Source organism: Gorilla gorilla, chromosome 2 (genome assembly GCF_029281585.2).
Source record: "Gorilla gorilla gorilla isolate KB3781 chromosome 2, NHGRI_mGorGor1-v2.1_pri, whole genome shotgun sequence".
Lineage (NCBI taxonomy): Eukaryota > Metazoa > Chordata > Mammalia > Primates > Hominidae > Gorilla > Gorilla gorilla.
The window spans coordinates 73,665,706-73,679,616 of NC_086017.1; the positions used below are offsets into that span (position 1 = coordinate 73,665,706).

The window sequence follows — 13,911 nt, forward strand, 5'->3', positions numbered from 1 at the left end:
CGTCACCTGTGGGTTTGTTAGGAGTGCAAATTCTTGGATCCCACCCCAGATGTACTGTATCGAAATCTGCATCTTAAAAAAGACCTCCAGGAAGTTTGTGTGCACTTGAAAGCTTGAGAAGTATGCTCCAGATTATTGATTAATGCAAACACAGAAAGCAGAGTAATTCTTGTAACTCCCAGAACCTTTCTAGAGGAGTTTTTCTTGTTAAGCATCTAGTTATTTGACTGAACAACTCAAAGCGCGAGAGGATAACAGGAATAAATCCTAGTGTCTGCTGCCACCTTGTGGTGAGAAGTTCCATCACAGGCAGAATTCGCTCTTCACCACGAAATAAATGGGGCAATGTTGAAAGGGAGGGGTGGATCAGGTCCTGAATTTAGCAATGTACTTTGAGAGACCACTGCAAAATTCCAAGATGTAATGAAAACCACCCTTGGGGTACATTTTGAGATGTCCAAACAACAACTGGCCTTGTCATATGTGTCCCACAGGACATAGAGAACATTCACTAGCTGTAACTGAGAGATCTAACAGAAGCTCAACTTGTGTTAATCAACATATCGTTGGTATTCCTATAGGTCCCTACCACTTCAGAGTTCAAATACGCACTTCTGAATGTGGTGGTCAGTTAGTGCGTGGGTGTTATTTTTTTGTTGTTGTTGTTGTTTGATTTTTTTTTTCTATCCAAATGCCAGCGTTGAGGCAATCAGATCATCATTTCTGTATTTGCCTTGTTCAAGAATCTGTGAAGTGTTCCACAAAGGTCCGTGGAATTTCACACAGCTCTGTCAAATACATCACTGGTGACCTCTGTGAAGCTGTAAACAGGGCCAGTCCCACAAATAATGTCTCTTACACCTGGAAGGGAATAAGGGAAAGACTCTAAAAATTTCCTACATATTTTATTCCAAATAGCCCACACCTTGACAGTACATTCAGTCACTGGATGATTTTGTATTGAAGTCTGTAAGTTCAAGAACTAAAACAATCCAAAACGGCTACTACAGGTGAAGTTGAGAGCAATGGCCCGACCTCAGCTGTATCTACCAGAACCCTTTAAGATTGCCTACAGAAAAGTTGGACAGTGCCGAAGATTCCAGCAACTCAAGAAGAAAAATGGCTCATTCAAAAGGAAGGGGATAGAAAGGTAACAGAGATTCATTTCCTTTTCTGTCAAATGAGAGTCTTTGGGTTTGGCATAGTGGCATGTCCTTTTAAGCATTGCATTTAGGAATGAGGACTCTGGATGGATTGGCGGGGAGGGTACTGCGTTGGATCAAGAAATCTAGTGTGACAATGTAAGCTTCATTTTATGATCAGAAACATCTTAATTGTAACAGGGAAAACCTTTCCTTTCCACTCGAAATTAAGTTTCACTCGAAATTAAGTTTCAATGTGGCATAGGAGACTAAAATAAGTTCTGATCCTATGTTGATATTTCAGCATCAGAATTTTGGACATCTCACATCCGGTGAAAATACTATTATTTTGAAAAGTCATTAGTGCATTCTTCGAAATAGGTCCACGATCAGTGCTTTCTTTCTCCTATCCCAGCAATTTGGGCTGCTGAAATATGTACTAATCACATTTCACTATGGACACATTGTTTAATGTAACGTTAAAACTGCCTTAGACCTGCTATTTTTTGCCAATGACAAAACCATATAGACATGTATGAAACATCCAAAATATAATATATTTTAATTTGGAAAGTCAGTGTGGTGATTTATTTTCCAATTTCTTTGGGCTTCTCTCTTACCAGGTCCATGGGCTATATAGTTCAGACATGTAGAAGTGAGGTGTTTTAATGAGTCCTGGAAGCATCAAAGACCAAGCTTGTGAACTTCCATGGACAAAATAAAATACTGCAGAGATTTCCACTTTCAATGAAAAGTAGGCACTCCGGGGGAAGCAATACAACCAAATAAATTCAGTACCAACACAAAAATATTTAAAAACTTAAGAAGGGGAGGGTTCTGCTCATATCAGAAATTGCAGCAGTGTGTTCTTAGGCTCTGGAGCTAAATCACCTTTGTTAATTACGTTTTAGATAGATTGGGGATGAGAGTGGGGGGGATGGGAATGGGAAACACCTTCTAGAGATTCTGAGTCCACTTAGAACTGGGCTTTTAACATGGGTGGTCTTCAAAATTCCTGAATCTCCTGAAACTGTATTTGCGTTGTTCTGTGTCAGAGTATGTGTATGTGTGTACATGTTTATAGTAGTAGAATCACTTAAAAATTAAATTATTATTAAAGGAGTCTCAGAGGGGTCTACGGGAGATTAATCCTACTCATAAGTTATCTCTGGGCGAATTAGGAAATGGTGCTCCCTCCTCAGGACATTTTACTGCCATCTGCCAGAAAATCATTATAATAACTATACACAAGTCTAAGGATGAAATTGAATAGCACCCCCTAGAAGTCGTATATGTACAATTTGCAGAACCCTGCCCTTGGTCCCAGAAGGGAGGCTGCTAGCTTCTCCCTTATTTTGCCCTCTAGTGTGGGCTCCCTGCTTGCCTTTTAAGTTAATGGATTTTCCCTATAAATTAATGGCTTTTCCCCACTGTTCTGATCCACATGGTAATAAAAAGTATCATTTATTGAATGCTTTTTAAGGTTCCAAACACATGAATTATTTCCTTTTATTTTCATAATTCTGAAAAGATTATGCCCATTTTCAAATGAGAAGACCAAAGCTTATAGAGGTTACGTGACATGCCCAAGGTCACAGAGTTAGGAATTGTCCTGAGTTAAACCAATACCATTCAACTCCAGTGTCTAGGCTGTCACTGAACCACTTCCCATATATAATTACAGAAAAAGGCTGAATGATTTGGGTTCTGTTTAGAACAGTGTTTTCCTGGAGAGTAGTACATATGCTACTGATGGTACATGAGATATTTTAGGTAATATATGAAGAACATTGTTAATGGTTATAAATTTGTTTTAATCCATATTAGAAATATATGTTATATATTTAATACAACGTAATAGCATAATATAAAACCTGGGATTTCACCCAGAGAAATGAAAACTTATGTTCATACAAAACCTATACATAAATGTTTATAGCAGCTTTATTCATAATAGCCCCAAACTGGAAACAACCCAAATGTCCTTCAATCAGTGAATAGTTAAACAAAGTGTGGTACATTCACATCATGGACTATTACTCAGCAATAAAAAGATATGAACAATTAATACACAAAATCTGGATGAATGCCCAAAGAATTATGCTGAGTGAAAAAAAGCATATCTCAAAAAATTACATGATGTATATTTCCATTTACATAACATTCTTGAAAGGATGAGAATTATGCAAACAGAAGACAGATTCGTAGATGCCGGTTTAAGAAAGGGGGGACCAGTGGATAGTGGATGTGGCTATAAAACATGAAGGAGCCTGGTGTTACTGGAAATGTTCTGTATTCTGACTGTTTCAGTGTCAATATGCTGGTTGTGAAAATATAGTTTTGCAAGATGTCACCATTTGGGGAAACTAGGTAAAGAGCACACAGAATCTCCCTGTATTTCTTTCTCTTTTTTTTTCTGTTTTTTTGAGACAGAGTCTCGCTCTGTCGCCCAGGCTGGATTGCAGTGGCGCGATCTCGGCTCACTGCAAGCTCTGCCTCCCGGGTTCACAACATTCTCCTGCCTCAGCCTCCCAAGTAGCTGGGACTACAGGCGCCCGCCACCACGCCCGACTAATGTTTTGTGTTTTTAGTAGAGACAGGGTTTCACCGTGTTAGCCAGGATGGTCTCAATCTCCTGACCTCATGATCCGCCTGCTTCGGCCTCCCAAAGTGCTGGGATTACAGGCGTAAGCCACTGCGCCTGGCCCCCTCCCTGTATTTCTTACAATTGCATGTGAAACTATAATGATCTCAACATTAAAATTTTAATTTAAAAAACACCGAAATTTCATGGATATTATTACTTTGGGTGAAGCTAACAAAAAACAGTTAATTGAGGAAGAATATTAGGTAATAATTGTATCACCGTACAGGTGATACTCTAGCACAGTGGTGAACAACACAGACCTCAGGATCAGATAATCTGGACATAAATTATTTAATCTCTCCAAGCTTTAATTTCTTCATGTGTGAAGTAGAGATGAGAATATAAAGATTAAATTATGTTATACACATGAAAGCACTTGGAAGAGTGTTTAGCACACAGAAAGCTATCAGGAAATGTTGTCTATTGTTTAGTCTATTGTGTATAATAAAATATGCCAAAATTATGAAGATGGTACACGTAGTCGCTATATATGAGTTTACAGTATGTTATCTAAATGAGTGTTTTATGTAAATGCAGTATTTATGGGGCCTTGGAGGTTACTCCTTATCGACTACCCTAGCAGACTCTCTCATCTTTTATTACTTTCACTTTGAAACTGCCAAATCTAGCAAAAACTATGTCAAACTATCATTGAAATAAGATTGCCAATTTGCCAATATAAGTTAATGGATTCCAACAGTCAGACCTGGATTAAAGTCTGCATTCAGCCCTTGGTCAATTAATTTAAACTATGTCTCAGTTTACTCATAAGTAAAATGAAGATAATAATATAACCTACCTCTAACAGTACTGTGTTTAAATTAAATAGCAGCCAGATTACTATAATTTGGTAACAAAACACCAAGTAGTTGCTTTGGCTTTATTTTTCTGTGATTTGATTCTTGGTCTTCAATTTCATTTTTTTTTTCTGAATTGTATAATTGGTTCACATTTGAAGTTTGTGTTTTAATGATTTAAATTTTTCACTTTTAACTTTTCAGTTTCCCTAATATGAACCATTTTCATTTTGTTTAGATGGCATAGAGCTGTGTCTGCCAACTTACTAAAACAAAATGTATTGGTCCCTAAAGAGGAATCATCCAGTGATAGTGACACGGGATTTCATGAAAGCCAGCAAAATCAGAAAAGTAATTTGAAGACGAAAGTGAAGACTGTTTTTGGGAGGATGCTGTCCTACAAGTATAGAAGCAAGCCAGCATGTGCCAGCCAACAGGGCTCCACTGACCATAAGGAAGCCCTCCTGTCAAACACACAGAGCCTTCTCCCTAGGATTGTCAAGGAGTTTTCATCTCCCAAGTTATTTACAGCAAAAATGAGAAAGCTCTCAGAGAATGGTAATCAAATTTGGGCAATTTGTCTTTGGGTTGAGGCCAAGAGGAAGAGTGAAATTAGGATGGATTATCTTGCTACACCAGTATGGCATCCCTGAGGAGCTTGTCTGAAATGCAGAATCTCAGGCCCTACCTGGGACCTTCTGAGTGAGAAGCCACACTTTAGCAAGATCCTCAGTTGGCTTGTATGTTCATACCGTTTTATGTGTGTGTGTGTGTGTGTGTGTGTGTGTGTGTGTGTGTGTGTGTTTAGATGGAATCTCGCTCTATCACCCAGGCTGTAGTGCAGAGGCATGATCTCGGCTCACTGCAACCTCTGCCTTCCGGGTTCAAGCAATTTTCCTCCCTCAGCCTCCTGAGTAGCTGGAACTACAGGAGCGTGCCACCACACCCAGCTAAATTTTCTATTTTTACTAGAGATGGGGTTTTACCATATTGGCCAGGCTGGTCTTGAACTCCTGACTTCAGGTGATCCGTTGGCCTCGGCCTCCCAAAGTGCTGGGATTACAGGTGTGAGCCTTGCTCATACCTTTTGAGAAGCACTGAATTGGATTGCCTTGGAGGTTCCTCCCAGTTCAATTAAACAGTGTTCTAATCAGTTTAAAGTCACTTTTTATTTAAATATATATGTGTGTGTATATTCATATATACATCTGTATATTTATTGGAAAATCAAACTCAAGGGGGATTTTTGGTTTTGTTTCTGGAAAAAGTAGTGATGCAGACTTTCACATGGCTACTTCTAACAGTGGAGGGGGTAGTGAGAATTGAATAAAATGCACAACTGGTAAGTCATAAAGAATGTTCACTTTTATTGCATTTACTTTCTATGTACTGTGTGAAAGAATTAATATTTGAACTGTTAACTTTAAGTCATTTTTGCAACTAGTAATAATGCCATTTGGCATCCTATGAGTCATGACTAACAATACTACCAATGTTTGCATTCTCATCTGTAGCTTTTAAAAAAATAAATGGAGTCTAGGCCGGGAGCAGTGGCTCACGTATGTAATCCCAGCTCTTTGGAAGGCCAAAGCGGTTGGATCACTTGAGCCCAGGAGTTTGAGACAAGCCTGGGCAATATGGTGAAACCATCTCTACCAAAAATACAAAAAAGATTAGTCAGGCATGGTGGCATGTGCCTGTAGTCCCTACTAGGGAAGCTGAGGTGGGCGAATCGCTTGAATCTGGGAGTCAGAGATTGCAGTGAGCCAAGATTATGCCACTGCACTCCAGCCTGGGTGACAGAAAGAGACCCTGTCTCAAAAAAAAAAAGAAAAGAAAAGAAAAAAGAAAAAGAAAAAGTCTATTTTTATAGCACTTTTATATTTACAGAAAAATTGAACAGAAAATGTAGAGTTCCCATATATGCCCTCCCTTCCCTGATCCCCACAGCTCCTATTATTAACATCTTGCTTTAGAGCGGTACATTTACAATCGATGAACCAATATTGATATATTACTATTATTAACTGAAGTTATAGTTTACATTAGGGTTCCCCCTTTATATTGTGCAGTTCTGTGGGATTTGACAAATACCTACTTTTATGTCATACCCTGTCATAACATACATCCACCATTACAGTATCACACAGAATAATTTCACTGCTCTATATATCCTCTGTAGCTTTTTAATGTCCTTCACAGCACAGAATCAGGAAACACACAGCCCTTCTAGTATATGTAAATATACATACAACCTCACATTTTACACACCATGATCAGGCAACAAAACTGATGTGTGCTTTTTCCAGGAAAAAAAAAACAAAAAAAAAAAACTGATGGTTTCCAGCCGACTACTTTCAAACAAACTCTGTGTTCTGGAAAAAGCAGTCATTAATACAAGCATCCAAGCATCTAGCAATTACCTGCTATGGATTGAGCTGTATATTTCTATTGAAAATAGCAAAGAGGACATGCTTCTATATTGCTGGGGCTGGAATTAAAGAATCCAGCAGAAAACAGAGGATCAAATTTCTACTCTTAATCTGTGCACTGGTTTATTTTTATCTTAGTTGGAATAACAAGTATCAACTAAGATTTCTCCAGAAAACATGCTCATCCTTTAGGATGTAGCTCAAACATTAATACCCTTTGTTGTGGCCCAAGATCAGTTGCTCTTCCCTGCTGACCTTCAAAACATATTTTTATCTATTTAACAAATATCTGCTAAGTACTTATTATATGACAGCCACAGTATTTGGGATAGAGTAGCACATAGAACAGACATAGTCCCTCCCTCATGGAGAGGCTTTCAAACATGCAGAAAATTACATTTGTTCCAAAGGAGCACAGGATGCTATTGAAAGAAATCATAGGTGCCCTAACTTTAGGGGAGGGGTCTCAGGAAAGGCTTCCCCAAGGAAGGGACAACTAAATTGAGATCTGAAGGATGTCTAAGACATAAAGATGGCTTACACAAGGTGGAGGGGGGAGAACAGTTTCCCAGGAATAAGGGAGAGCATGTTCAAGTCACAATATCAAGAGATCACCAGGCACAATTAGGAAATGAAAGCAATCCAGTGGAGGTTGGAACACAGAGAGCTAAGGAGAGGCTGGTTGAATTAGGTAGTAAGGGTGTCTGTCATAGGACACATTGAGAATTTTTAACTTTCTTCTAAGGGTGATAAGAAACCATTGGATACTTTCAAGCTGGGGATTTATATAATCTGATTTGCATTCTTAAAAGATAGCTTTGGTTATCTTTTAGTGTAGACTGGATTGGATGAGGGTAAGCGCAAATGCAGGAAGAACAATAAGCACCCGTACATTCTTTCAGGCAAGGAATGACATTAGCTTGGATTAGTCATGGCAGTGGGAATGGAGAGATAAAGGGAGAAATAAGCATAGGTAGAAGTTACAAGAGTTGGGGAAGAGTTGGACAGTGAAGGGTTGGGGAGAGGGAAAAATTTCTGGATTGAGCACTTGCTTTGAAGGTGGAAGCATCATTCACTAAGATAAGGAGCAATGGACCTGGATTGAAAAATAAGTCATGAGTTCCGGCTAGACTTGCTGACATGAGGTCCTGCCAAATAGCCAAGTGGAAGTGTCAAGTAGGCTAATGTATTCATTGAGGTCTGAGGCTCCCAGAGAAGTCCTTATCAATGGACTTTAAGCAACAAGATGATTTTAGGTGTGCACACTGCATGAAGAACAGTGTAACACACAGCAAATTGCAAACACCCTTTCCCCAATGCTGTCATCCTTTTGAATACATCAAGGAAAATGTCTCATTTAGTGACCCCATTTTTTAAGAAAAAGAGAGTACCTGTAGTCCCAGCTGCTCGGGAGGCTGAGGCAGGAGAATGGCCTGAACCCGGGAGGTGGAGCTTGCAGTGAGCCTAGATCATGCCACTGCACTACAGCCTGGGCGACAGAGCGAGACTCCATCTCAGAAAAAAAAAGAAAAAGAGAGTAACCTCAGGTTTAGTGCCTTCTGCAAAAAATAACTAGTTTTGTTTTTAGCATAGTAATTTTAATGCCTGTTTACTATACCAGTCTTAAATTTATGGTAGTGTTTTACAGTTTCCTTTATAAATACATTTATGGAGTTAAGCACTGAGTTGATATGTTTTAAAATGTTAAGGAATCCAAAGTTCACCTGGCTCCTGGATATAGGAAAGACAAATCAATGGTATGTAAATGACTGAGCCTTGAGCCACATTTCTCGAAAATAGATAGAAAATTTGCTTTAATCCGCAATGAATACCGAAGGGAGGGCCTTGCATGTTAGAGGGTTACTTTTCTAATTCCACAGTGGTTCAGGGGAAAAACTTAAATCTCGAAGAGAGAGAGAGGTGGCTACCTTGTCAAAGACTGGGTTGATGTCCACTGAGGTCATGACCATAACAAAAGGCAAATGCGTGCAGGAGAAAGTGTAAGATTGGGAAGAGCAAATCAATTTTTTATTCTTAACTCTAAAGAAAAAAAAAAGCCACTGAAGCAGCAAGTGATGCTGTCTTCTAAGAATACTGTATTTTTAATAGGAAGAATCTGTTCCTCATTGTGATCCTTACAGATTCCTTTTTCCCCCTTTCTTGAAGCGACTATACAACTTGATGTTGTAGAGGCAGAGACAGAGGAGATAACCCAGGGAAACACACTCCTTCGGGCCAGGAGAACCACCAAGCGGCTATCTGTGACATCTCTTCCTTCAGGATTGCAAAAGGTAAAACGCTAAATGAATTTGCCTCTGAAGACTTACACATAACTCAATGTCTAGAGATTTTGCAAAAACCAAGTTCTGTCCTACCATGAGTCCTCCACAATAAGCCCTTTAAATCTGCTGCTTCTGTCTCCTCTCCAAGAATTTAGGGTACTCTCTGGGTCAGATTCTTCTACTTCTAAGCTCAAACTGTTCAGCTTTTACTACATCTGGGCAACAGTAGAGTTTGGATTTTTATAACTGACTTTCTCACTCTTCAAATGTTAGTATATTGGCATTCTGGCCTATCTGTGCATACTATGTGGAGTGGAACTCATTAGACCAGCACTGTCCAGTGGAACTTTCTGTGAAGATGTAAGTATACATTGTCCAATACAGTAGCCGTTAGCCACATGTGGCTTTGAGACTTTGAAATGTGGTCAGTGCAACTGAGGAACTGAATTTTTAATCTTAATTTTCATTGAAACTAAAATGTAAATAGCCATATGTACAACACAGAGAGTGCAGCGTAGATTATCTAGGACTCTCCAAACCAATGCTTTTACTTATCCATAGGTATGCATGGGTTTTGTTTGTGTGTTTGTTTGTTTTGAGACAGAGTCTCACTCTGTTGCCCAGGCTGGAGTGCAGTGGCACAATTTCAGCTCACTGCAACCTCCGTCTCCTGGGTTTAAGTGATTCTCTTACCTCAGCCTCCCATCTAGCTGGGACTACAGGCATGCACAACCATGCCTGGTTATTTTTTGTACTTTTAGTAGAGACAGCGTTTCGCCATGTTGGTCAGGCTGGTCTCGAACTCCTGGCCTCAAGTAATCCACCTGCCTTGGTCTCCCAAAGTGCTGGAATTACAGATGTAAGCCACTGTTACTGGCCATGTATGTATGTTTGATCCTAAATTGCCCAGACTATTTTTCAAAAATAGAACCATGAACTATTATTATTATTATTTTAGATACAAGACTTACCTTAAAGCTATGTTCCAAACTCTAAGTGCTTTAAAAATATCAACTCAGATAATCCTTACAATAGCCCTATAACGTAGGTAGCAATATTATTCTTATTTTAGGGATGGTACTGAGAGTTTAAGTAATTTGCCCACGTAAGTGACAGAGCCAAGTTTCAAACCCAGGAACACCTGGCTCTAGAGTCCTTAGTAGTAATTGCCATGCTATAGACTAACTGTACTGTCCAATATGCTAGTCAATAGCTACATGTCACCACCTATGTTAATTAAAATTAAATAAAATTAGAAGTGCAGTTCCCCAGTTGCACTAGCTACGTTTCAAATGGCCAACAATCGTACCTAGTTAGTGGCTGTACTATACAGCACAGATAGAGAACATTTCCATCTTCACAGAAAGTTCCACTGAACAGTGCTGTTCTTGAACACCACTGCCAGAGTGCACTGATACTAGTTTTGAAGTTTTGCCTTTTGTGTGCTAGGTTCATATTCATTTTGCCCCTATTATGTTTTAGGCAGTCTGTAGGTTTGGGGGGTATAGGGTGATCCAATGGACATGGTCTTGCTTCTGTGGAACTTACAGTCAAATAGAGGAGACAGACATTAAATCATAGCACCATACAGCAGTGGGGTAAGGATAATCTTTTGAACAAATGTTGCTGGAACAAGTGGGCATTCATACAGAAAAAAATGAAAATTGATCCCTATCTCACACCATATACAAAGATTAATTTCTGTTCAGTTATAGATTTAAGTGGAAAAGGCAAAAATCTTAAAACTCCTGGAGGACAATAAGAATATCTTCATGACTTCAGGATAGAGAAACACTTCTTGGGACACACATAACAATAATCATAAAGATAAAGATGGAGCAATTTGGCTATGATTAAGAAATTCTGTCCATCAAATGGTGTTAGATCAGAGGTTGTCAACTAGCGACAAAAATGTTTTGTTTAGCCCTCAGAATGTTCTCAAAAATATATTTGAATTGGCTGGGTGTGGTGGCTCATGTCTGTAATCCTGGCACTTTGGGAGTCTGGTGAGGGAGGATCACTTGAGCTCAGGAGGTTGATACCAGCCTGGGCAACATGGCAAAACCCCATCTCTACAAAAAAAATATAAAAATTAGCTGGGCATGGTGATGCACACTTTTAGTCCCAACTCCTCAGAAGGCTGAGGTGGGAGGATCACCGGAGCCCACAGAGGTCAAGGCTTTAGTGAGCCATGATCATGCCACTGCTCTCCAGCCTGGACAACAGAGTGAGACCTCATCTTAAAATATATATATGTATTTGAATTAATTGTCTACATTTAGAAATTAGGATATTTCTAATACAATTCTGGGTTTTCTACTTTCTCTTGAAAAATAAAAAGATTTGAAAATACTAGGCCAATTCCTTATGGCAACAAGCAGGAGCTGCGCCAGGGTACTGCAGGAGGTGTGGTCTCTTCAGTCCATACCAGCCCCAACTAGTCCTGCTTTACAAAACTTGCCTAGGCACTAGATTTTACCATAGTTGTATTCAATAAACACAGACATAACATAGTAACTGCCAAGTATGCTAGTATGCTAGTTGCTTAACAGGAAAAAGTACTGGGTTTTATGAAAGAGAAAAAAGAGGGGTCTTACTTTAGATAGATCAGGGAAGATTCTGCAAGTGACATTTGAGCTGGGCAAGCTGGCAGGGTAGCAGTGGTTCAGCAGACTCCATTTGTAAAGGCAAAGGGTAGGACCCAGATGTGGTCCCATATCCTACTTTGTGTAGGTCTCACAATAGTCCTAATGCTAATTATTAAGCACAAGGGGAAGGAAGAGTAAACTCAGTAAGACTAAAAAGGGCATATTAGCTTGGAGCCATGACCTGGGAATGATTTCCAATTGCATCACTGTTAGGACAGGTACTTGTAACCAGTAAGCCAGGGACAATGGGAAAAGTATCAGGCATGGGGTGAAAAGAACCCAGAGCTTTCTTTTTATGTTTGAAGACGTGACTGCCGTGAAAATAAGGAAACCTGCAGAAACGAGACCAAATTAACAACTAGATCCACTGATAATGAGCTTTCTGGGGCACTGGTCCACAACAGCCCCACACTCTTACTGTGCTCAGCAGCCGCAGAGGCAAATTCTTCTTCTTCCCCTTACGAATGACCTGCTTTTTTCCTGATGCTGTATATTCTTTCAGAGCCAGACAATCTCATTTCTCTGCACCCTATAGATCTCTTCAAAGAGAGCTCTGGTCACAAAGAAGATACTTGGGGTGTGGAGAATAATATGAATACAGTCTGCAATCCAATATTGTTATGTGGCAAATGTTCAGTTTATAAGATAATGTCCTAAGGGTGAGAACTCTTGTTTAAGCACCATCACATAAATAATGTTGGTAGCTCCTAATCTGATGTGTTTTGCATTTTTACCATAGGGGCCATATTCACCAAAAAAGAGATCACACTTTCCAGCACTTAAAAAAAAGAAGCGTGGCATGGAAAACATCCTTCGAAAATCAGATTTGACAGTAGGAAAGCTTCAAATGCAGGTAGTGGACAAAGGCTTTTAACTTTTGAGTCTCAGAAGCATCAGAGAGCCAGGCTTAAGTAAACGCACAGCCCTGCTAGAGAGCATGGGTGTGGGATGAAATTAATGATTAGCATTAAGAAATAATGTTAGCAGGGGGGCATTCTGAAAGTGGCTAAAGGATTGCTAAGGACACCTAGGATGATGCTGTGTACCTGATAAATATTAAATGAATTCAATTAAAATGAAGGCAAATACATAGGTTTCTTTTCAGAAGAACTGAGATTGTCTTTATCACTGTGTGGTAAATGTATGCTTTCAAGCTCCATTTGCTATGACTTGAATTAGAATAATATTTTAAGACTTGCAAAATGTCTGCCAGTTCCAGAACTCTTCTCTCAGGAAAAGCAACTATCCCTTTGATTTTGACAAGGCTTTCCAACACATGGCTTCATTTCTTTGTATTTATCTGTCATAGGTGGATGACCTCATAGAAACAGTGACTGATAAATCCATGAAGCTACTGGCCCAAAGACATGCTGAGCTTCAACAGTGTGAGTTTCTGGGGGATGAAATTCTTCAGTCTTCTAAACAGTTCCAGAGGATATCCAAGAGAACCATGAGGAAGTATAAATTTAAAAATGTGTGTTTCCCATGTACCTGCTGCTGCTTCTGACTTTGTTCCTGATTCTTTAAAAGTTATCTTCCCTAGGCTGGGCGTGGTGGCTCACGCCTGTAATCTCAGCACTTTGGGAGGCCGAGCAGGTGGATCCCTTGATGTCTGGAGTTCAAAACCAGCCTGGCCAACATGGTGAAACCCTGTCTCTACTAAAAATACAAAAATTATCCAGGAGTGGTGGCAGGCGCCTCTAATCCCAGCTACTCGGGAGGCTGAGGCAGGAGAATTGCTTGAACCTGGGAGGCAGAGGCTGCAGTGAGCCGAGATCGCACCACTGCACTCCAGCCTGGGCGACAGCACAAGACTCCATCTCGAAAACAAAAAAATAAATAAAAGTTGTCTTCCAAGAGATTCTTATCTTTTGTTACTTAATCCTGAATAAATCTCTCTAGTGAATTAATCAATGGGGGTGGGGATACGGAGGCAGCATTTTAAAAAAATTCTACCCAATAG

The 13,911-nt window shown here is 39.7% G+C and overlaps 1 protein-coding gene across 1 annotated transcript; it reads left to right on the plus strand.

Annotated features, from left to right (window-relative positions):
• The first annotated feature begins 250 nt into the window (after positions 1 to 250).
• On the plus strand, positions 251 to 13,808 carry C2H3orf49 (chromosome 2 C3orf49 homolog). Its single transcript, XM_031008946.3, has 5 exons — positions 251 to 1,150; positions 4,825 to 5,144; positions 9,185 to 9,309; positions 12,688 to 12,801; positions 13,258 to 13,808. Exons 1-5 carry the CDS (start codon positions 1,026 to 1,028, stop codon positions 13,453 to 13,455), a joined length of 882 nt encoding a protein of 293 aa, XP_030864806.2. The 5' UTR covers positions 251 to 1,025; the 3' UTR covers positions 13,456 to 13,808.
• Positions 13,809 to 13,911: the final 103 nt, after the last annotated feature.

Bases quoted from the DNA above. Each gene is read 5' to 3' on its own strand.
- C2H3orf49 (XM_031008946.3), top strand. From the start codon at position 1,026: ATGGCCCGACCTCAGCTGTATCTACCAGAACCCTTTAAGATTGCCTAC. The intron at 9,310-12,687 runs GTAAAACGCTAA...TTTTTACCATAG, and splicing joins TTCCTTCAGGATTGCAAAAG to GGGCCATATTCACCAAAAAA. The intron at 12,802-13,257 runs GTAGTGGACAAA...TATCTGTCATAG, and splicing joins TAGGAAAGCTTCAAATGCAG to GTGGATGACCTCATAGAAAC.